Below are 25,580 nucleotides of genomic sequence, written 5' to 3' on the forward strand. Positions count from 1 at the left end.
ATATGTAAAATACAGCGAACAAGGGGTGGGGCTTGGCTGGAGATGCAGTACTGATGTCCTTTTGCTATGCAGTGCCTTTTAAACCTGTTTTACTCAGAAAAAAAACAAAGAGAAAACAGCGTGTGTAAAATAAATAGTCTTCAATTAAGCATCCCCGTGAGGAGGTATTAGCTTCATTAGGGCTTCTGATTTTCCACGATCGCGGAATCACTGACAGAATCGCAGAATTAGGCATTGGGAACGGAATTGGCATTTTGGAAGTAGAATTCTGCTTTGCAACTACACCTTTTTAAAAAAATAAATAAAGAAATACATTTTTAAAAAAAAATTTAAAAAAAAAAAAATTGCGCAAACTGTCATTTACTGCTGTTATTATAAAAAACTGGATTGCTTTGAAAACTACACTACCCAGAAGCGATAACACTTGTTTAAAAGTTTTTATATGTGTCTGTGAGTCTGTGTTGTTTAAAAAAGCAACTAGCTGTTTTGTGAGTTCTGTTCTGTGAAATAATTTTGGAAATGTATATACAAAAAAGTGAAACGAAAAGACCTGAAAAAAAAAAACTTTTTTTTGTAGCGTTATGGCCCGATTTAAAAATAATAAATAAATAAATAAATAAATAATTGAATTTATGTGTTTTATTTAGTTACCATCGCAAATCCTTACTCCGTCCGCCGCTCGACACAAGGAAACGACATGGTGGTTGAGGTGAAACCTTTAGTTAACTTTCTTATTTCTAATTTATCATTAACTACATGATTTTTTTTTTTAAACTTGTGTTGCTATAACATGGCTCTCTCTACTCTAGCTACTGTAGTAAGAACAGAACATGGTGAAAATTGTAGCTTCAACAATGAGTGGACAAATAAATACTTAATTATTTTACCAACTGAACCGAACGCAAGCCAGTGTGCTTATCAGTAGTTAGAAGCTCAAAAGTAAAAGCGCTGATCTCTTAAGTTGTACTCGTAATATGTCACATACATTTTAAAGTGTTTGTAATGATACTCCGTTAAATTCTCACACTGTTCTGTTAATAAAATACTACTCATATGGTAAAATGTGTAAGTCTTGTTCAATATATGAACATTAAGTTATATAATATTTATTATAGTTTAAAAATGTGCAGAGTAAAATACTCTGGCCTGCCTACTCCTAACTTTTTTTCCCCAGTCTGGCTCCCTTAAATTTATAAAACTAGTTGAAGAGCTCTGCTCTAAGTAAGGCAACTGTATCTGTCCAGGGTATACAAGAAAAACATGCAAGCAGTTTTACACGAGGCAGTCTTCCCAGCGATCGAGTGGGAGAAGTACAGGCGTGGAAAAGTACAGAGCAGTTTAGAAGCAGTAAGGAGAAATTGCATCTTTAATTGCTTTAATCAGAAAACAGGACATTGGGGAAACACAGCAGCAGCTCAAAGTCAAACAGCCGCATGTGTTTTTCTGATAACAAGCAAGCTGAAACTCGGAGCAGCTGATTCAAATTCAGCGCCGTTCTGAGACACGGGCGAGGGGTGGAGCCAACAGCACAGCAGAACAACACAGAGTGAGGCAGTCTTCCCAGCGACAGTGAGTGGGAGAAGTACAGGCGTGGAAAAGTACAGAGCAGTTTCGAGGCAGTTTGAAAGCAGGTTGACAGCTGCAGAAGAAACTAAACTTCAAAAAAAAAAATCTCAACATGGTCTTCAAGCCAGTAATCTGTGACACCTGCTTGATGTGGGAAATCCGAGATAACCCAGCGGAGCTAAAAAAGTGTGCGTAAAGTGAATTGGTCAGGGGTCTGAATACTTTTGCAAGGGTGCGTGCGTGCGTGCGTTGTTATATAAATTTATATATTAAGCCTCAATACGCACATTTGGGATTTTAAAATGCAAAAAAGAATGAGATCTGAGGCTATGGTTAATATGGGAAGCTATAAGGTATTCATGTAAATAAGTATATTCATATAATTTACATTGAATAGCCTTATATACCAGAATATACCAGTGCTTCAACCTGCATAAAGCCAAAGAAGTCAAGCCTACCAAATCGTATAATATACAATGATGAGTATTAAATCTTGTATTTGTAATGTACCTCAATGCTGCATGATATACATTGGCTCTCAAAAGTATTCATCCCCCTAGGACTTTTCCATATTTTATTGTGTTATAACATGGAATCAAAATGGATTTAATTAGGACTTTTTGCCACTGATCAACAAAAAAAAACTCCATAATGTCAAAGTGAAAAATAAAATCTACAAATTGTTCTAAATTAATTACAAATATAAAACAGAAAATAACTGATTGCATAAGTATTCACCCCCTTGAGTCAATATTTGGTAGAGGCACCTTTGGAAGTAATCACAGCCATGAGTCTATTTGGATAAGTCTCTACCAGCTTTGCACATCTGGACTCTGCTATTTTTGCCCATTCTTTTTGGCAAAATTGCTCAAGCTCCGTCAAATTGGATGGGGACCTTTGGTGAACAACAATTTTCAACTCTTTCCACATATTCTCACTTGGATTGACGTCCGGGCTTTGACTGGGCCACTCCAGTACATTGACCATTTTGTTTTTAAGCCACTCCAATGTGGCTTTGGCTGTATGTTTGGGGCCATTATCCTGCTGGAAGATGAATCTTCTCCCAAGTCCCAGGTCTCTTGCAGTTTTCTCCAGGATTTCTCTGTACTTTGCTCCATCCATATTGCCCTCTATCTTCACAAGCTTTCCAGACCCTGACGCAGTCTGCTGAATGTCGATGTTGCTAATTGTTCATTTATTGAGAAATCATATTAGGCTACAATTAACATTTTAGGAGCGTATTTAGAATTAATTATTCTTACAAAAAAAAATGTCTTGACCCTCAAAACCTTACAAACTGGGCTTAGTCATGATGTTCAGATGGGTGAGTAGAATGAATAACAACGCATTTCTGAGTACTATGTTGTAGCAGGGAGAGATCTGTGCTGACTCTGCTAGCGTGTTCATGGGCTGCAGGAAGAGGGCGGCAATCGCCCAACAACCGCCTGTGAGTCATGGCAGTGACACGGGGAGGTGGGAAAGTGGGTGTGTGGACTTTCCCCCTGTCTGAATGGCTGAGTGGCGAGTCTTGGGTGATTGTTGGTCCTATAAAGTAACGCTCTGCTGTCTCCTCAGGTCTGCCCACTTAGACCCACCGAGAGTGCGGAAGCTCTGATCCAGGACCGGGAATCAGGCGAAACAAAGAGAGTTTCACAGCGAGACAGAGGGAGCGGGGAACCCTTGGGCAGACCCCGGCGTATTGTAAAAGAGCAGGCTAGTTAGCCTACAGAGTAGGATGGTGATCCTGGTCATGCGGGTAGCGCAACCGGGATAACGCTGCCGAGTGCAGCACCTTTTATTTGTAGTTTTATTACTGTTTTATTTTCCATTGTTCTTTTCGCCTTCTGTTTTCATTATTATTTCTTTGAGCACCTGCGAGTGCACTTGCTGTTCGCGTACCAGCTGTGGTATTTCCGTGGTGCTGTCTATCATCGTTGATAGGCAGCCCACGGTCAACAGTGCCCTCTGCCGGAAAAAGTAAGAACTGTCAAAAATAAAACTGGACACCTGTGTGGTGTTTTCAATTACATCTGTCTGTCTCCTAGTCAGTGAATTACCCACACCCCTTCCACATATGTACATAAAAATGATTGATTGGTGTTTACTTTGCAGGCGTATGAACTTGTTACATTTAGAAATCAGAGTGTGTGCTACCACTGTAGACTTTGTCACGGCACGACTTATATAAAAAAATAAAAATAAATAAATCATTCAGGAAAAAGAGGCGAGTATCCAAAGTTTTTTTTATTTTGCTTCAAAAACATACAGCTATGTCGGATCAGCTTGCCTTTAAAGAAACCTAGATTCCCGGATCTGTATGCAATAAAACAGTGTCGTATATCAGTTCATTAATTTGAAAACTCGGCACCTAGCTATGGAGCCAATTGTGTATTTGAATGGTCCGTATGATTGTGTGCACGATATAGTGTGTGGTCTTGTCCGCTGTCATATCGGTACATACTGTGGCAACACCAGTGATAGCAGCTTATCGAGGTAATACCATCACTAATGATGACTGTCCATCATTCTGCATTCTGTCTTGGCTGTTGTGTGCAGTTGCTATATTTGTAGTGAATGCGCAGATGGTCTTGCGAGGCACAAAGAGATTTGCGAATTGCTCAAAAAACAGCTATATTCCAATGTCACGCAACTGCTTTGTGCCGTTTTGGAATATCTCTCATTTTGTACCAAAGTACTATTTTTTTGCGAGGCACAAATTTAGCAAGGGGATTGTGCCAAGATCGAAGATCGGGGCCCCCAGTCTTTTTGAATTGAGCTTCCCTTCTGGTTGATGTGAGTTTCATTCCCCCTTCTCATTTGACACTGGCACATCAACAGTGCCATTCATCCCATCTGTTTAATGGACTGAAGCCGGGTTGCGCTGAAGTGCGAGCACCCAAATCCGCCGTGCACATGCACAGCAGCAACCCGCCGTCAGCCAGGACTAGCTGTGATTTGATTTAAAAATGTCTGGCTGGTCTGAGCAGCACAATTTCGGATCTTCTCAGTCTTGCATATTTTGCAGAAAGACAGAAAACATTTAAGCTGTTTTAAATATTTAAAAAAGCGTAATTATCTTTGTCTAACTTTAAATTTATGTTGTTTGTTCAGCTTTGTTCTTTTCACTATTTTAATCTGTCTTTATTTTGCACTGTCTGTCCCCCTTTTCTCCCGAGGCTGCATGCACTTCAGCAGTGCTTTAAATTAAGCTCAGTAATATCTTGCTGTGTTCCGAATTTTTGTTTTTATTTATTTATTTACCAACCGATACTGCCTGTTGATGGTAATCTGTTATTAAATATTCCGTACAGTATATTTTTGTATTGTTTATATCATATTTTATATATATATTTTTTTTAATCTTGTTGATAGCTGGGTCAGGCTGGACAGTGCTTTTACGACTGAGTTTGGCCCCTTGAACCTCACCCCCTCACCTGCATATGAGATGTGAACACCCAAAAAATTTGGCCACCAATTGCCACTGGGAAATACATAATGTTATGTAAAAGAAAACAGATAAATGCATGATCCGAAATCTCGTAAATGCATCATTGTATTACAGACATAGCGTGTCTGTTTTGCAAAACAAATAAGACAAATAATACAATTTTGTATATATTATTTTATATGATATAATATATATAATATATATATATATATATATATCTATATATATATATATATATATATATATATATATACACACACACACACACACACACACACACACACACACACACACACACACACACACACACACACACAACACACCTGGCAATGTCTAAATCAGATGGCAGATTTTACCAAAGTAGATACTGTCGGAGGTGAAAGTAACTTTAATTTCTTACCGGTGTAGTGCTATTTTCAAGTATGTGATGAAAAGTGGTACTTTAAGTGCATTGCACATGTAAAACAACTTCTACTAAGAAAGCAGGGAAGCGTCCATTCAAATCTGGTATGGTATGCTGTTTTCGGTCTTGTCCATTATTTTAATTTTTTTTTTTAATTTCATATTTTCCAGTCTTTTACATAGTTTTTAATGTACTATTTTTCCATTGTATCATATGCAATACGTTGGATCTCGTACATTTTTTTTTTTTTTACTTGTGCAACTTTGCAGTGGACTTCTTGTGAATTGTTTTTTCATAAATGTTCTTTTGCCAGTTTGTTCGCAATATAAAAAAATATATAATTAATGGTAAATGTACCTCTGTTTGACAGTAGGAAAACACTAGGGGTGAGACAATTTATCGTGTATCGATGCATCGCGATACTTTACAACACTATATGATACACCTTTGTGTATCACGATACAAGCTTGAAATTAGTAGCTAATATGCCACATTTATTAAACTGTAGATCATGAAAGCGTTTTTGAGGATGTAACAGATACGTTAGGCAGCATAGAAGTGGTTAAGGACCCTGCTTTTGTGTATTAGACTTAAATTGGCAGTTTGGAGAACTACAGCATATTAGTTAGTAATATTTGTGTTAGTTGTGTTGTGTTTGCGATTTTTGCAATATAAACCAATACAAAAAAAAAACACTGCCAATATATTATAGAACATGCTGTATAAAAACTGGACAGAATACATTATACATTTCTCAAGAATCTGTCATTTTCATTATACTTGTCTTGCACTGATTTTATAAAATGTAAGGGTTTACACTGTGGTAAGCCGATTTGTGACACATTACATACATTGCTTGTGTATATTTTGCATTGAATAACATACCTGTGTTGAATTTGATCATTTTTATTTCAGGATTTTAAAGCTGTTGTATGGAGTTGTTATTCAGTTTATAAAACTGTAAACTTTGTTATTTGAAGGTGATGTGTCACCATCTGTTACTGTACCCGTGTGATGCATTCTGTGTTTTGCTCTCAACCTACTCTTTCCATGTTTTCCTCAATGTAGAGTGAAGACAGCCCGAGCCCCAAGCGCCAGCGGCTTTCTCATTCAGTCTTCGATTTCACCTCTGCCTCCCCTGCCCCATCTCCACCAATGAGACCATGGGAGATGCCATCAAATCGTCGGCCCCCTTCAGCTAGACCCAACCAACACCATTTCTCAGGGGAAAGATGCAACACACCAGCTCGGAACAGGAGGAGGTACAGTAAGACAGACACCCAGGCAACGTCAGGCAGAAATGGATATACACAGATAGGCACACACATGCTAAGAAAACTGGTTCACTGTCAAAAATACTTGCATGGAATGTAAGGCATAGGAACACGTGTGTATATACAGACAGGCAGCCAACACTCACATAAAACAAACAGTACAATGTATGCACTGAATACACAAACATACTGTAGACTGACTATTTGACAAAACCACAAGTTTTGTTGGTGGAAGAGAATCTGGTTGCTATTTATAGTATTGGGGGTGGGGGGGGTTAATAGATGGTAGAATGAACTTTCTAGCTTTTCCAGCATGGTGTAGAATACAAAAATAACCAAATGTAAGAGAGCCCATGAAGTGTTTTTATTTCAAATATGTCATGGTTTTTGTCAGTAGTCATATGGCTAAGAATACAAACCCATTTGTTTCGCTGTAGTCATGCCCTACTTTAAATGTATGTATAAATGTCACCCTTGTTGAGATGTTGTTAGGAGGGGTTTTCTGTAAAGCTTTTTTCTTTATTTTATTGTATGCAGTAGAGAAAGTAAAATACAGAATTTCTTCGAATTTAAGACGGAGCCCAACTTTCCCATCCTCAGTTTGAGTAAAAATCTGCTGTCACACAGAGCACTTCAGTTATGCGCTGCCCATCATTTTCAGTAGTGATTACTCGCACCTGTTTTTATCTTTTTGTGGTATTGCTTGGCATGTCGAAAAATATGGTGGTCTACCATAAAAAACGTTGTATAATTCGACTTTCTAGGTTTTTTTCCAGGGCCCTCAAAAGGGGGGAGTGAATAATCACTGGTGCAACGTATGCAGTGTTGTGTGTAATATTAAATTACTGTACCAGTGCCACAATGGGATTACACAGTTATTATGACTCACATAATAACTACGGCATTCAGGTCATGTTTTTAGGTTGAAACACAAAACCACTGTTCTAATTAAAAGTATTAATTTCTTACTTTAAATACTCTTAGTCATTTTGAATGTTAAACGCAAGCTTTCAGACTCTTGACTGACCTCTCAAATGTCACAGCTATAATACTTCACTTAATGTTAACACAATAGCTGTCAGTCTCTGTGACTTCCTTAGTCCCACCTACCTGAGCCACTGATTTGTCAACATTCAAACTGAACACTCACCCAGATCCGTAGCAAACATCTATTGGTTAGAAAGCTGAGTAGTAATCTTATCAAGCCTTCCATTCGTTGTAAGTGCAATGCTATAATAATGCAGGTGACTTGAGACTAGATAAAGCAGGACAGTCAAACAAAAAATGAAAATACTACTCAACAGATTTGAAATTGTGCGTTCTTGAATTTACCGAAATAAATGTTAATCGCAATGCTGAAAAAACAGTACGTGACTGGAGACAAAAAACAAAGACCAACTCAAAATGGCAAAAGAAAAACAAGCTGATAGAAAGAAAGTGTTTATGGCCCAATGTAGAAAACATTTTATTTGAATGGAGTACTTTTGAATGACTTTAATACATACTGTAACTTGTTCCACGTGTCAGTGAAATGCAGTGGTACACTTGTAAAGTTTGTGTGTGTGGATATGGTTCTGATTAACAAAACACAATTAACGTGTTTCTACAGCTGGAAATTGATTGCAATTGTACCTCTCTGTATGCAGCACAGAATACAGTTTCTGAAAAGAGTAGACAAACTAACAATTCTGCTTTTAACACGGTACATTCCTCCAAACTTTGTGTTTTTTTTTTCTTTTTTAAATACAGAAAGCTAAATTTGTGGTTGGAGGTACAGGTCTTGGTTCTGGATCCCAGCTTACTGTAGTCAATGACGTTGTTCATGACCCTGAATGAGGAAGTCGCTTCCCCTATATGTGCCTCAGCCAGACAATCAAACTGGGCTGAATCTTCTGAGTATAGCCATTCACAGTAGCTGGTTATTTGTGTGCATTTGTGGCTGGCTTATAAATTAATAATTAAGTACATTTAAGTAGAGTGGGTGGAAACGGCGTGATCACGTTATCCCCTATGAGAAGGACAGTGTGTGCGAATCGTGAATGCATCAGTTTTGAAGTCGACGTAAGATTATCGCAGTAATCATCAATTGCAAAATAAATATATTTTTTAATACAACTTGTTGTTCACTACACGCCTGTTTTAAAATGTTGAAGCATATTTCAGTGGTTTTATGTTTATAGAGCTCAAAGTCAATACATATCGTAAAAGGCAATGAATAATCTTAACAGTAATTTCTCAAAATATTAAAATCTCACAATGTCATGCTCTGGATTGTACAATTCACATGATTACATTCAGCACAAAAATGTCTTATTTTTCTAAGTGGATTTTATTGTATAACAGTTTGTTTTTAAGACAAGGGGTCATTGAATTTCCTGACTTATCCCCTTGATCACAGGCAGGTGCATCTCATTATAGGCTCAATCATATATTTATATTCCAAAAAAAGGGGCATCTGTGCACTCCAGTGTTTAACCTCCGAGGTGCCGACCATACAGCTGTGGTGTAAAGAAAAGAAAGAAGTCTATGTGGCCTCAAAATTGCTTATTCCAGTTTACAAGTGAAGTCCACCAAGACAGGTCGTACTCTCAAAAAATAGGACAAGACCATTGTGAACTTGTATTTTAAAAAGTTATTAAGTTTATTCCATTAAAAGCATACAAAAACACAAGGAACAGCTGTGATCATTTGTACAGGTAAGCCAAATAGATAACCATGTGGCCTGTATTGAAATCTGATCGCTCACCAAAATTGATAATGAATTATTGAAATAAGAATATATCATCATAAATATACACATTACATTATGCAAGTTATTTCATGTAATTTCTATCAGATTGTTTTTAATGTAAATTTACAATCATAAACATACAAGTAATAATTAAAACACATTTCTCAATGTGTCTTATTACAAAGCAATGAAATCAGAAAAAAATTGTTATACTCAAAGTCAAAGCTACAAACAGAGGTACACTATTTCATACAGAATCATATGAATAAAATTACAGTGTTTCTATAAAAACCAAAGATTTAAATTTCATTTAATAGGCAATTGAACTATGCAATTCAGGATTCAACCATTGCATGAGTTAGTGATATTTACTTTTATTTTTACAGAGCAATAACTTAAATTCAGTGTTTCATTTCAAGCTATAAGTTTCTATAGTTTTTGAAGTAAAGATTCAATATGATTCTCCTCTTAACAATTGATTAATTATATTACCACCTCTTACAGTGGATGAAACATTTACATCCGATTACAGCTTTATGTTCTTTCATACATACTTTTAAATATATTTTTGTTTGTACCACATAAGCCAGCCCACAAGGACCTTTAAGCATTTATACCACATGGGTAGAGTTACCGACAGACTGGAAAATTGCAAACGTAATACCGATCCACAAAAAGAGAAACAAAACTGAACCAGGTAACTACAGACCAGTAAGCCTGACTTCTATTATATGCAAACTTATGGAAACTATAATAAGATCCAAAATGGAAAATTACCTATATGGTAACAGTGTCCTGGGAGACAGTCAGCATGGTTTTAGGAAAGGGAGATCATGTCTAACTAACCTCCTTGATTTTTTTGAGGATGCAGCATCGATAATGGATAATTGCAAAGCATATGACGTGGTTTATTTAGATTTCCAGAAAGCTTTTGACAAAGTCCTGCATAAAAGATTAATTCTCAAACTGAACGCAGTAGGGATTCAAGGAAACACATGTAAATGGATTAGGGAGTGGTTAGCATGTAGAAAAGAGAAAGTACTGATTAGAGCAGAAACCTCAAAATGGAGTGAGGTAACCAGTGGAGTACCACAGGGATCAGTATTAGGTTCTCTGCTATTCCTAATCTACATTAATGAGTTAGATTCTGGTATAGTAAGCAAACTTGTTAAATATGCAGATGACACAAAAATAGGAGTGGCAAACACTGTTTGCAGCAGCAAAGGTCATTCAAAATGATCTTTGGAACTGGGCAGACACCCATGGACTGTATAGACATGCGTTATCTGTATAGACGGGATGGACTGCATTTAAATAACAAGGGAACTAGTCTACTTGGAGAAAAGATCCTCGAGCAGGTTCGGAAGCATTTAAACTAGAAAGGAAGGGGGGAGAAATCAACAAAAAAACAGAAGGGAGACCGCATCAAAACAAGAACAACAACTCAGGTAAGACAACCATTAAATGTATTTATCTAAATGCTAGAAGTATCAGAAACAAAATTCTAGAACTTGAAGCTACTGCACTAACAGGTAACTATGATGTGATAGGTGTTACAGAAACGTGGTTATCTGAGAGTGATGGGGACGAATATAATATTTGTGGGTATACACTGTATAGGAAAGACAGGCAGGACAGAAGAGGAGGAGGGGTAGCGCTATACATAAGAAACAGTCTTGAAGCCCAGGTGTTAAACCTGGACAAAGAAAATAAAACCGAATCAATATGGGTCAGAATAACAGACAAAAATTCAAAAGGCATAATAATAGGAGCATGCTATAGACCGCCAGATTCAGACGGTGAGCAAAATAATCTGTTATACAATGACATTAGAAATGTGTGTAGCAAAGGAGAAGCCATACTAATGGGGGATTTCAACTTCCCCCAAATAAAATGGGAAAACCCGGTGGGTAGCGCGAAGGATGAAATAGAAATGGTGGAAATGACAAATGACTGCTTCCTAACACAATTTGTGAAGGCACCCACTAGAGGGGAGGCATGCCTTGATTTAGTCTTTTCAAATAACGAAGATAGAATAACTAAAACAGAGGTCAGAGAACCACTGGCAAACTCAGACCACAACATGGTCTCATTTGAAGTGTTTTTTAAATCCTCAAAAGTAAAGACTAAAGCTAAGGTTTACAATTTTAGAAAAGCAAACTATGAAGGTATGAAACAGAGACTAACAGAAGTAGATTGGAGTAAAATAGAGAAAACACCCACAGAAGAAGGATGGTTGTTCTTCAAAAACGTAGTACTAGAGGCGCAAAACAATTATATCCCTAAAGTAGACAAATCTAAATGTAAAACTAAATTGCCAAAATGGTTTAATAGATCAATTAAAAAAAAATATTCAGCGAAAAAAGGCACTTTACAGAGCATTAAAAAAGGACCAAAAAGAAAGTACACAGAAAGAGTACACAGAACTGCAAATGCAAGTCAAAAAGGAAGTTAGAAAGGCCAAGAGAGAAATAGAAATGAACATTGCTAAGGGAGCTAAAACCAATTCCAAAATGTTTTTCCAATATTACAACAGCAAGAGAACATTCAAAGAGGAGATTAAATGTTTAAGAGATACAAATGGCAAAATCGTAGAGGAAGAAAAAAAAATAGCAAATATATTAAATGATTACTTTTCACAAGTTTTTACAAAGGAAGATACTGACAACATGCCCCACATGTCATCCAGTTCCTATCCAGTTTTAAATAACTTTAGCATAACTGAGGCAGAAGTGTTAAAGGGACTAGGAGCTCTTAAAATAAACAAATCCCCTGGGCCGGATGAGATCCTCCCAGTAGTACTCAAAGAAATGAAAGAAGTAATTTACAAACCGCTAACCAAGATCATGCAGCAGTCTCTTGACACAGGGGTGGTACCGACAGACTGGAAAATTGCAAACGTAATACCGATCCACAAAAAGGGAAACAAAACTGAACCAGGTAACTACAGACCAGTAAGCCTGACTTCTATTATATGCAAACTTATGGAAACTATAATAAGATCCAAAATGGAAAATTACCTATATGGTAACAGGGTCTTGGGAGACAGTCAACATGGTTTTAGGAAAGGGAGATCGTGCCTAACTAACTTGCTTGATTTTTTTGAGGATGCAACATCGATAATGGATAATTGCAAAGCATATGACATGGTTTATTTAGATTTCCAGAAAGCTTTTGACAAAGTCCCGCATAAAAGATTAATTCTCAAACTGAACGCAGTTGGGATTCAAGGAAACACATGTACATGGATTAGGGAGTGGTTAACATGTAGAAAACAGAAAGTACTGATTAGAGGAAAAACCTCAGAATGGTTTAGATTCTGGTATAGTAAGCAAACTTGTTAAATTTGCAGACGACACAAAAGTAGGAGGAGTGGCAAACACTGTTGCAGCAGCAAAGGTCATTCAAAATGATCTAGACAAGATTCAGAACTGGGCAGACACATGGCAAATGACATTTAATAGAGAAAAGTGTAAGGTACTGCACGCAGGAAATAAAAATGTACATTATAAATATCATATGGGAGATATTGAAATTGGAGAAGGAATCTATGAAAAAGACCTAGGAGTTTTTGTTGACTCAGAAATGTCTTCATCTAGACAATGTGGGGAAGCTATAAAAAAGGCTAACAAGATGCTCGGATACATTGTGAAAAGTGTTGAATTTAAATCAAGAGAAGTAATGTTAAAACTGTACAATGCACTTGTAAGACCTCATCTTGAATATTGTGTTCAGTTCTGGTCACCTCGCTATAAAAAAGATATTGCTGCTCTAGAAAGAGTGCAAAGAAGAGCGACCAGAATTATTCCGGGCTTAAAAGGCATGTCATATGCAGACAGGCTAAAAGAATTGAATCTGTTCAGTCTTGAACAAAGAAGACTACGTGGCGACCTAATTCAAGCATTCAAAATTCTAAAAGGTATTGACAGTGTCGACGCAAGGGACTTTTTCAGCCTGAAAAAAGAAACAAGGACCAGGGGTCACAAATGGAGTTTAGAAAAAGGGGCATTCAGAACAGAAAATAGGAGGCACTTTTTTACACAGAGAATTGTGAGGGTCTGGAATCAACTCCCCAGTAATGTTGTTGAAGCTGACACCCTGGGATCCTTCAAGAAGCTGCTTGATGAGATTTTGGGATCAATAAGCTACTAACAACCAAACGAGCAAGATGGGCCGAATGGCCTCCTCTCGTTTGTAAACTTTCTTATGTTCTTATGTTCTTATGGCAAATGACATTTAATAGAGAAAAGTGTAAGGTACTGCATGCAGGAAATAAAAATGTGCATTATAAATATCATATGGGAGATACTGAATTTGGAGAAGGAATCTATGAAAAAGACCTAGGAGTTTTTGTTGACTTAGAAATGTCTTCATCTAGACAGTGTTGGGAAGCTATAAAAAAGGCTAACAAGATGCTCGGATACATTGTGAAAAGTGTTGAATTTAAATCAAGGGAAGTAATGTTAAAACTGTACAATGCATTAGTAAGACCTCATCTTGAATATTGTGTTCAGTTCTGGTCACCTCGCTACAAAAAGGATATTGCTGCTCTAGAAAGAGTGCAAAGAAGAGCGACCAGAATTATTCTGGGTTTAAAAGGCATGTCATATGCAGACAGGCTAAAAGAATTGAATCTGTTCAGTCTTGAACAAAGAAGACTGTGCAGCGACCTAATTCAAGCATTCAAAATTCTAAAAGGTATTGACAATGTCGACCCAAGGGACTTTTTTCGACCTGATTAGACAAAGGGGCATTCAGAACAGAAAATAGGAGGCACTTTTTTACACAGAGAATCATGAGGGTCTGGAAAGAGTGCAAAGAAGAGCGACCAGAATTATTCCGGGTTTAAAAGGCATGTCATATGCAGACAGGCTAAAATAATTGAATCTGTTCAGTCTTGAACAAAGAAGACTACATGGCGACCTAATTCAAGCATTCAGAATTCTAAAAGGTATTGACAATGTCGACCCAATGGACTTTTCCAACCTGAAAAAAGAAACATAGACCATGGGTCACAAATGGAGATTAGACAAAGGGGCATTCAGAACAGAAAATAGGAGGCACTTTTTTACACAGACTATTGTGAAGGTCTGGAATCAACTCCCCAGTAATGTTGTTGAAGCTGACACCGTGGGATCCTTCAAGAAGCTGCTTGATGAGATTCTGGGATCAATAAGCTACTAACAACCAAACAAGCAAGATGGGCCGACTGGCCTCCTCTCGTTTGTAAACTTTCTTATGTTCTTAAGTAACTACAGAGTTTTTGATATTTCTATGTCGTTTAATGCAAAACCTAGAAGTAACAAAAGATTTTAATTGAGTTTTAAGTATTTTCCAGTGTTTCAAAATGATTTTCTTAACATTGTTAGCAATATAATTATATTCTGTGACAAAAGTGATTGTCTCTTCAGTGGACTGTTTAGTTTCTAAATTACGTCCTATTACTTCTGATTGGTTACATGCCATTGCGACCATATTTCTTTTGTAGCTTCTGGACAGAAAACAATCCTGCACGTTTTTTGCTTGAGCTTCATAATCTAACGGATTACTACAAATTCTTTATAAACTAATACATTTCTTTAATAAAATAATCTATACATTGACTTAACGATTCAGCATTGGAACCATTGCCCAGTGCTATTGGTCTTCCCAGAGGTTGCAGTGGGGTTTTATATGTTTTAGGTAATATATGATATACTGGTGTTATAGGAAATTTAGCTTTCAAAAGTCCAAATTGATTTCCGATGCTTTAACAAGAATTACAGCTCGCTCTTGTTTGAATCACAATATTGGATCTCCCATCAAGGGTTCATAAAGATCTGTGTTACTTAATTGTCTAAACACTTCAGAACATAGTTCTCAGCATTCTTGATAACTGTAGAACCTCCCTTATCTGCTGATTTGATTATGGTATTATTGTTTTCCTTTAATTCCTTAATAGCTTTCCGTTCCAACTGATTTGCATAGTGATATTTAGGTATCAAGTGTTTTTTTTTTGTTTTGTTTAGTTTTTTTTTTTTTTTTTTTTATATTATTGCTAGATAATTTTCTACTAATTTACTAAATGTACTTAATATTGGATTTTGTACACCTACTGGAAAAAAAGTTGATCTTTTCTTAAATTTATCCAGAGGATTACATTCTGTTATAATGTGTTTCTTCGTCCCAAAATAATATTTAACATGCAGTTGTCTAAAAAATGTATAACAGTCTACTTTTAATTTAAATGCATTGGCACCGTTGGTAGGAACAAATGATAAACCCTTTACCACAGATAATTGAACTTGGCTAAGTTCATAATCAGAGATGTTAATTACCGCCAAGTCTGGGTCCTGGTGGTCGTCCTTTGAATATGGTTTTGCCGATCTCCTCTTCTTGCCCCATCTTGTCTTTTTCAGCCGCTTTTGTGGCGTTGTGCATCTGCACTGCATGAAAAAATGATTCCTTGTTGGAGACAAGGATTCACTTGTGTGTCCCAAGTCACTTGACTCGCCATTACTTGTAGTAGGGGATTGGAAGTCTGGATGGTTTCTTGTTTGTTGTTGGTTATATCTTTTCAGTTTATCATTGAAATTGACAAAGTCAAATTATTATTATAATAATAATAATAATAATAATAATAATAATAATAATAATACTGTTATTTGTAGAGGATTCAAGGCACTTCACACAAGTTCACAATTACAAAGACGGATATTATAAATACACTAAGACAGGAAAAATGCTCACAAAAATAAAATAAAAAATAAATTAAAAAAAAAATTAAATAAAACAGTTAAAATAACCATGTCAAAATAAAATCAGAAGGCTAAATAATAAAGATGAGTCTTAAGCCTTGATTTAAAAGTAGCCACTGTGGGTGAACTTCTGATATGCTCGGACAGAGAATTCCACAGTTGCAGAGCCTGAACACAAAAAGCAACCGCTCTTTTCTCCCTAAGCCTTACCCTGGGAGTGCAGAACAGGCCAGTATCAGCTGACCTCAAAGCACACAGAGGCTGATAGGGAGAAAATAACAAAGTAATCTGGTGTCATTCCATTTAATGCTTTAAACGAAAGTAATAGAAATTTAAAATCAATTCTATACAGTGGCTTGCGAAAGTATTGCCCCCCCTTGGCATTTTTCCTGTTTTGTTGCCTTACAACCTGGAATTAAAATGGATTTTTATTTGGATTTCATGTAATGGACATACACAAAATAGTCCAAATTGGTGAAGTGAAATGAAAAAAATAACTTGTTTAAAAAAATTCTAAAAAATAAATAACGGAAAAGTGGTGCGTGCATATGTATTCACCCCCTTTGCTATTAAGCCTCTAAATAAGATCTGGTGCAACCAATTACCTTCAGAAGTAACATAATTAGTTAAATAAAGTCCACCTGTGTGCAATCTAAGTGTCACATGATCTGTCACATGATCTCAGTATATATACACATGTTCTGAAAGGCCCCAGAGTCTGCAACACCACTAAGCAAGGGGCACCACCAAGCAAGCGGCACCATGAAGACCAAGGAGCTCTCCAAACAGGTCAGGGACAAAGTTGTGGAGAAGTACAAATCAGGGTTGGGTTATAAAAAAATATCCAAAACTTTGAACATCCCACGGAGCACCATTAAAGCCATTATTAAAAAATGGAAAGAATATGGCACCACAACAAACCTGGCAAGAGAGGGCCGCCCACCAAAACTCACGGACCAGGCAAGGAGGGCATTAATCAGAGAGGCAACAAAGAGACCAAAGATAACCCTGAAGGAGCTGCAAAGCTCCACAGCGGAGATTGGAGTATCTGTCCATAGGACCACTTTAAGCCGTACACTCCACAGAGCTGGGCTTTACGGAAGAGTGGCCAGAAAAAAGCCATTGCTTAAAGAAAAAAAATAAGCAAACACGTTTGGTGTTCGCCAAAAGGCATGTGGGAGACTCCCCAAACATATGGAAGAAGGTACTCTGGTCAGATGAGACTAAAATTGAGCTTGTTGGCCATCAAGGAAAACGCTATGTCTGGCACAAACCCAACACCTCTCATCACCCCGAGAACACCATCCCCACAGTGAAGCATGGTGGTGGCAGCATCATGCTGTGGGGATGTTTTTCATCGACAGGGACTGGGAAACTGGTCAGAATTGAAGGAATGATGGATGGCGCTAAATACGGGGAAATTCTTGAGGGAAACCTGTTTCAGTCTTCCAGAGATTTGAGACTGGGACGGAGGTTCACCTTCCAGCAGGACAATGACCCTAAGCATACTGCTAAAGCAACACTAGAGTGGTTTAAGGGGAAACATTTAAATGTCTTGGAACGGCCTAGTCAAAGCCCAGACCTCAATCCAATTGAGAATCTGTGGTATGACTTAAAGATTGCTGTACACCAGCGGAACCCATCCAACTTGAAGGAGCTGGAGCAGTTTTGCCTTGAAGAATGGGCAAAAATCCCAGTGGCTAAATGTGCCAAGCTTATAGATACATACCCCAAGAGACTTGCAGCTGTAATTGCTGCAAAAGGTGGCTCTACAAAGTATTGACTTTGGGGGGGGGGGGGGGGGGGTGAATACTTATGCACGCTCAAGTTTTCTGTTTTTTTTGTCTTATTTCTTGTTTGTTTCACAATAGAAAATATTTTGCATCTTCAAAGTGGTAGGCATGTTGTGTAAATCAAATGATACAAACCACCCAAAAATCCATTAATTCCAGGTTGTAAGGCAACAAAATAGGAAAAATGCCAAGGGGGGTCAATACTTTCGTAAGCCACTGTAGTTCACTGGAAGCCAATGCAGAGATGCCAGCACAGGAGTTATATGTGCTCTCTTTTTTGTTCTGGTGAGAACCCTTGCAGCTGAATTCTGCACAAGCTGCAGCCGTGATAAGGCTTGGCTAGTAAGCCCAGTAAATAGGGATTTACAGTAGAACAGTTTAAATGAAATAAACACATGGAATACTTTCTCGGCATCAGAGAATGACAAAAATGATCTAATTTTGACAGTATTTCTTAGATGATAAAAATACACTTTTGTAATCCTTAATATGCGACTCAAAACTTAAAGCAGTGAATGATAACACCCAGATTTCTCACCTCCTGAGTTAAGTATTTTTCTGACAAGTCAAGTTGTTGCTGAGAACCTACTATCAAAACTTCTGTCTTATTCAAGTTTAATTGCAGGAAATTTTAGGACAGCCAAATTTTGATGTCAGTAATACACTCCAGTAAGACTAATGTGATAATGTCACTAGATACATAACTGTGTATCATCAGCATAGCAGTGAAAATTGACAGCATGTTTACAAATAACACTATGTAACACAGTTTTTTTTCCTGGGTAGTAAGTGTTATTTCCTAATTGCTTATGCCTCAAAAGTATAGAAAATGGCTATTATTCCCCACAAACTTTGCTTTTGTGACCAGGACAGTAATATTTCAAAATATCACTATTTCCAATGGGAAAACGGGCAAATGTGTGTCTTTTCGTTCACATAAAGTCAGAAAAAAACAACATATGAATCCAAATTAACATGTATTTATACTAAAGTAATACAAAAATGTCTACAAAAGATTTAGAAGTGAGTAGTTTGTTACATGGTGTAATTTGGCCTAAAGGTAGCATGTATAAAGAGAATAATATTGGACCAAGAATAGAATCCTGAGGAACATCACAGGTAATACTTGCTACACCCAACACTGACTCCCCCAGCGAAATAAAAAACTGTTTGAAAGGTAAGATCTAAACCAGTTTAGTAGATTACCCATCAAGCCCACCCATCCTTTAAGACGGTCAATTAAAATGGAGAGATTCCCTGTATCAAAAGCATCACTGAGGTCTAACAGAACCAGAATGGGTATAGCATTTGAACCTGTACTCATCAATAAATGATTGGTTACTCTTACCAGAACAGTTTCTGTACTGTGATAAGAGCGAAATACTGATTGAAACTTTTAAAATATATTATTAATATTCAAGAATTCATTAAGTTGCTGTAACACTACCTTTTTAACAACCTAAGATTTGAAATGGGTTTAACGTTACTCAAAACTGAGCTGTCTAAGTTGGGTTTTTAAGAAGGGGCTTTACCAGGGCAGTTTTAAAAGAAGCTGGAACTATTCCAGTTTCCAGTGAACTATTTGTAATTGCAAGAATATCATTACATAGGTAACTAAGGACATCCTTCAGAAACCTTGCTGGAATGGGATCTAAAGTACTAGGTGCAGGTTTCATCTGCATTACAATCATATTTAGATCCTATACTGAAATTAAAGAAAATGATTCAACCACCGTTTCCCCCAGTCTGTCAGAAATATTTAAATCAGAACCATAGACTGGAATTTGTTCCCTAATAGTCTTTATTCTATTTTGAAAGTAATTGTAACTTTCACACTAGATGACACTTCTGGGTTACTAACAGGTGAAGATGAAGGAATAACCAATTATTTATAGTTGAAAATAGCACCCTGGAGTTCTTTTTATTTACCTCCGAGATTGGCACATCTTGCATCTTGCAGTCTCTTTTCATTTGACGGATGGAATTGTTAATCCAAGGAGCATTGCGTTTAGGTGAAACTAATCTAGTCTTAACTGGGGCGACAATATTGAGAGTAGTTGTACAACAGTGGTTATATCTGGCAACTAACTCATCAGTAGATAAAAACTGCAAAGGAGTTGATGGGGCTAAGCTTATTTCATAAAACCTTTTTACAGTTGAAGGTTTAATTGCACGACTTTAATTAGTGTGAGCCCCGCTCTTATTAGAAACAGGTAGCATAGCCTCAGATAAAATACAAAAGTGATGAGAGATATTATTATCTATTATTGAAAAGATATTAACAACTAGACCTCGAGAAATAACACGATCTAAAGTGTGCCCACGATTATGGGCAGACCCTAAAACATGCTGAATAAAATCTTTGACTCATCTTCATTATCAATATGTAAATTAAAATCTTCAAGTAGAATAATCCTATCTTAATAAACAGATAAAATACAGGTATTCGGCAATTTGTGATAGGTAGTTGGCAACAGGTAGTTGGCTGGTTAATATTAAAGATAAATACTCAAATGAGAAAACTCCTCGGCATTTTTCTGTTTACAACTGTAATTATTACGGAAAAAGTCCACCCCCTCGCCTCTCTGAACGTGCTTTCTGAGCGAAGGTATAATTTAAAGGTGAAGCTTCAATCAGGGAGGTTTTATCATTCACACTGAGCCAAGCCTCAGTCAGAAATAAAAATCCAAGTTTGTAACGTGTAATAAAGTCATTAATTAGAAAGGCTTTGTTTGGTACCGAGTGAGCTTAAGTAAAGCAAGGCGTACGTTTACACTCTCGGCTTACTGTGATAATGGGGACCCTAATCCCGAGTGTGTCTCTCGTACTTTTTGATTTTATATGTTTTTAGTTCACTTTCAAAATGTCAATCTTCATCCATTGTCTTTTGTTCATATAATTTATATTCATCCGATTTCATTTTGCTTTGTAATTTCTCTTTAGTTTATCGCTCTTCTGTCTTCATCAGCGCACTTTCATGTTTTGTTTGCTCAATAATCAACAGGGTCAAGTCCAAAAAGCATTTGTTCAATACCTGCTCCCGGTCTGGATCTTTAGTTCCAAAAGTGTGTTTCTTACGTATTCTTAACCCTCACGGTATCTGTTTAGCTCTTCACTATTGTAATTTGGCACTAAAAGCAAATTTATTTTTTATTTATATAGTTCATTCTGGATATCAAATAGTTTCACTCGAGATGGCGAGATCATTTGAAGATCTTCAGAAAGAGATTTGCTTGTGCATCAGTAATTGAGAGGCACTGAGCCTGTAGTTTAGCATTTACTCCAGATAATTTAAATCCTTCCATTATAATCCAAGGAAACGGGTACAAAACGTGCAACAAAAAATGTAGGGAACTCCTTACAATATTCCCCAATTATAAATTTTTAAAAAAAACATCTGTGCACTCCAGTGTTTAACCTCCACGTGCAAGCTTACAGTAATACTGATAGAAGCCAACTGTATTTTGAATTCCAATGTAAAAGACTGGTATATTAGCTGCTGTTGTTTTATGAGTACATGCAAAATGCCACAGCAGCACAAATTAACAATTTTTTTTTTTTTTACCGGTGTAATAATTGATCTGTTCACCCACTATGACAAAATCCACACTTTTTAAAAATGCATTGAAAAAATACTGTTCCATCCTCAACCTTCTTTCATCTGGCAGTGTTGATTGTGCCTGTTCCCAAAATCATGCTGCTGTGGTCTGGTCTGCCCCCATTTTTGTTTTTTATGAATTTATTCTTACAAAAAGCAAAACTTTACCCAAACTAACACTAAAACATCTATCCAGCATGCAAATCTGGATGTGTTAAATTGAATACAGATGAACCCTCAGTAGGAACAATTCTGTAATTTATCATTTAATATCTGGGTTGATTAGTTCTCTTATTAACAATATTAAAATTGTGTCCTAAAGAGCGAGGATTTACTATGAACACACATTCACATGCAGACACAAGGAATGGTTAATCAATATTAGCATTTTATTAAGTACACAAATAATAAACAAATCAGAAAAGTTAGAAATTACATATGTTAGTCTCTAAGCACAAAACACAATTTCAAAGCTCTCACTACATTCATGCTTGACTAGCTGGCAATTGAAATATGACACCACCTGTCTCCACACAAACAGCAAGCAAGCAGGCTGTGACGTAACTATTCCCTCTCGCACACACACGCCCACATCTAATGCATAGAGTACATCTGAGATAATGTAGACAATCTTAAGAATATATCACAGTAAGCTTATTAATGGTATATAGATTAAATATAGGGCAAGTTTACTTTTAAAGAACTTTTTCATATAGCAATATGAGGTAGCTTAGTTACTTCATCAAGTTTCAAGGAAAATTTTCAAGGAAAAAAAAAGAAAGAAAACTAATGGTGAATTAAAGAGCAGTGTTTTAATACTGTATGTTTCGTTGTTTTTTACATTTAAACAAATGCATATAGTTTACTCTTGAACAAATACGTTTTGTATCATTAATTGGAACGAAACAGTTTGTGTCATTATCTAAAAAAGGCAAGAGGGTCCCAGCGCCTCAGTTAAGGCAAACCCCAAGGTGGTAGCGTCATTTGGGAGAGGTTTGGGAGAGCAGAGATAGATCTCTATTAAATTTATGCTATATAGTGCCTTTCATTCCAAGGCATCCCAAAGCGCTTCACAGTAAAAACGTAAAAATAAAAATATTAATACTAAAACATGTCTCTTGACCCACTGGCAGTAGATGCCTTGACACAGCAGTTGCTAAGGCAACTGTGTTATTTCTTCCCACGGCTCTCTTTGCTCCCACTGTGTGGAGAAAATCAGACACTAGGCCAAGGTGCTCCTAGAAGCCCCTTATTGGCCCAGGGGACTGGTTTAAACCCTGATGCAGGTCCCGGGCAGCCAGCTATGGAGACTGCCCAGTCATTCAGGCACGGGGGACCTCATGGCATTTCGAGAACATAAGAACATAAGAAAGTTTACAAACGAGAGGAGGCCATTCGGCCCATCTTGCTCGTTTGGTTGTTAGTAGCTTATTGATCCCAAAATCTCATCAAGCAGCTTCTTGAAGGATCCCAGGGCAGCTTCAACAACATTACTGGGGAGTTGATTCCAGACCCTCACAATTCTCTGTGTAAAAAAGTGTCTCCTATTTTCTGTTCTGAATGCAATTGATTTGTGACCCCTCTCCTTGTTTCTTTTTTCAGGCTAAAAAGTCCCTTGGGTCGACACTGTCAATACCTTTTAGAATGCCACGTAGTCTTCTTTGTTCAAGACTGAACAGATTCAATTCTTTAGCCTGTCTGCATATGACATGCCTTTTAAACCCGGATAATTCTGGTCGCTCTTCTTTGCACTCTTTCTAGAGCAGCAATATCTTTTTTATAGCGAGGTGACCAGAACTGCACACAATATTCAAGATGAGGTCTTACTAATGCATTGTACAGTTTTAACATTACTTCCCTTGATTTAAATTCAACACTTTTCACAATGTATCCGAGCATCTTGTTAGCCTTTTTTATAGCTTCCCCACATTGCCTAGATGCAGCGTTCACACATTCCCAGTACAGGTACAAGTGGAATGTCTTGCAGATGTGGTGTCTGCCTTGGAGGATCGACCCCATGGCAGTAATACTGCAGTTTTGCAGGATCTGTTGATGAGTGGAATTCCCTCTCCCCTAAAGGTCTATCTGGCAGCCATTCAGCTTGCCATGTAAAACTGATTCAGTCTCCCCAGGAGCTCCGCTCTCTGGCGGGGAAAAACATTTTTTAAGTGATTTGGCCTCTTCGGCCGCTTATGTAGGACATTATTCCTCCTTGGAGGTTAAACGTGGTGCTCAATGCACTCTTGAAGCCTCCATTTGAGCCCATGCATTCAGCTGAGCTCAAATGTTATTGCTCAAGTGACTGTTTGCTTGCTGTCACCTTCACAAAGCGGGTGAGCGAGATGCAGGGGTTCTCCTTAGTGAGAACCTGCTTAATATTTACAAAAGCCAGGACAAGGGTTATGCTCTATACTGATCCTGCCTTTTGCCTCAGTATTCCATGTCAACCATTCTGTGGATTTGGAGGCTTCTTATAACTTTCTTCCAGTCTGACAGGGAGCTGCAGCTCCATACGCTCTGCCCAGTGCGGGCCCTGGCGTGCTATGTTAACAGGCAATCCGGACGATGTGTTATCTGCTCTGAGACGAAGTCCCATAGTTAAGCCCTGTCTAGGCAGAGGCTGTCCAAATAGATAGCAGACACAGTCAGGACTTCCTATTAGCTGGCCAACTTGCCCCCTCCAGAAAGTTCAGTGCCCGTTCCACTAGGGGCATGGCAACTTTGTGGGTGTGTTCCACGGTGCATCTGTCAGTGACATTTGCAATGCAGCAGTGTGGGCTACTCCCCATACCTTTACTAGCTTCTACAGACTTAGGTTGTGGATCCACAAAAATCCTGGCTTTGGAACTAGAGTATTAAGGATGACTTCTGGATCGACCCTTACAAATAGGCATGTTTTCACCCTCAATTGGTAGCCCTAGCTAATTTTACTGGTTCCTCATGGTAACGTGCAAGGTGGCCTTGGCCTAGCTTTGGTCTGTAATATTGCCTTGTGACTGCATTGATATTTCTACCGTTTTCAAAAAAGGAAAATAATAAATATGTACAGTACCAATCAAAAGTTTGAGTACACTTGCTGGAAACTAGGATTTTTTTCATAATTGACAATGTTTTGTGTCGTTTACGTTTCTGTAAATACTTGAAAATGAAAACACATGTTACAGTATACAAAACAAAACATAAGGAGTATCAAAGCAATGTTCAAGAAAATTGAAAATTGTCTCTAAATCTTGGATTCCTCAAAATAGCCATCCGTTGCCTTAATAACAGCCTCATAAACACGAAGCATTCCGTTAACAAGTTTCAGCAGGAAATCACTGACATGTCTTCCCAGCTCTTCTGCAGCAATTCCCAGAGATGTAGGGCACTTGTGTGTAGCTTTGCTTTGACTCTTCTGTCCAGTTCGTCCCATACAAGTTCTATGGGATTGAGTTCTGGAGACCGGGCAGGCCAGGCCTAATGACATGATGCATCTATAATATTAGTATGACAAGGTCGTATTTTTGCATGTTAATATTAGTATAGCTGTAACTTACAGTTTAGATGTGGCCAAAAACAGGCCTACCACCGCCAGTTAAAAAAAATATAAAAAAAAAAATAGTATATACAGTACATTGTTTTGTCTGCATGTCTTAAGCATTAACATTTATTATTACACATATAATTATGTTTATTTAAAAAAGGTTCTAGGTTTAGGGTTGTGGTTTTTAAATTAGGATAGGGTGAAGAATATTAACCACAGTTTTTTTTTTTAAAGGAATAAAAAAAAAAAAAAAAAAAACGTTAACATACAGTAAACGCCATATTCTTCGTAAACATGACAGCTGTATTCCTTGCAGTGATATACAGTATTGCTAAGGGATAAGATTTATACTATGTTAAAAAAAGGACCCTGTCAAATTCTCTGTAGATGGGACAAATACAGAAATGAAAAACGCATGCCTAGGTAGATAGGATTGTTTGTTATGTCTTACATGCTTGTTGCACTACAGGAATTTTCCATTTTTAAAATCATGCTGATATACAGTAG

The 25,580-nt window shown here is 37.3% G+C and overlaps 1 protein-coding gene across 4 annotated transcripts in view; it reads left to right on the forward strand.

The window, feature by feature from the left end:
- Window positions 1–25,580, forward strand: part of LOC121298961 (E3 ubiquitin-protein ligase RNF38-like) — a 142,228-nt gene that overhangs the window by 59,027 nt on the left and 57,621 nt on the right. For all 4 annotated transcript variants that reach the window (XM_041226350.1, XM_041226360.1, XM_041226369.1 and 1 more), the window contains one exon: window positions 6,486–6,679. In XM_041226350.1, coding sequence (XP_041082284.1) covers window positions 6,486–6,679 — 194 coding nt within the window. The remainder of the gene's footprint in view (window positions 1–6,485; window positions 6,680–25,580) is intronic.

The sequence above is a fragment of the Polyodon spathula genome, chromosome 2 (assembly GCF_017654505.1).
Source record: "Polyodon spathula isolate WHYD16114869_AA chromosome 2, ASM1765450v1, whole genome shotgun sequence".
NCBI classification, from domain to species: Eukaryota; Metazoa; Chordata; class Actinopteri; order Acipenseriformes; family Polyodontidae; genus Polyodon; species Polyodon spathula.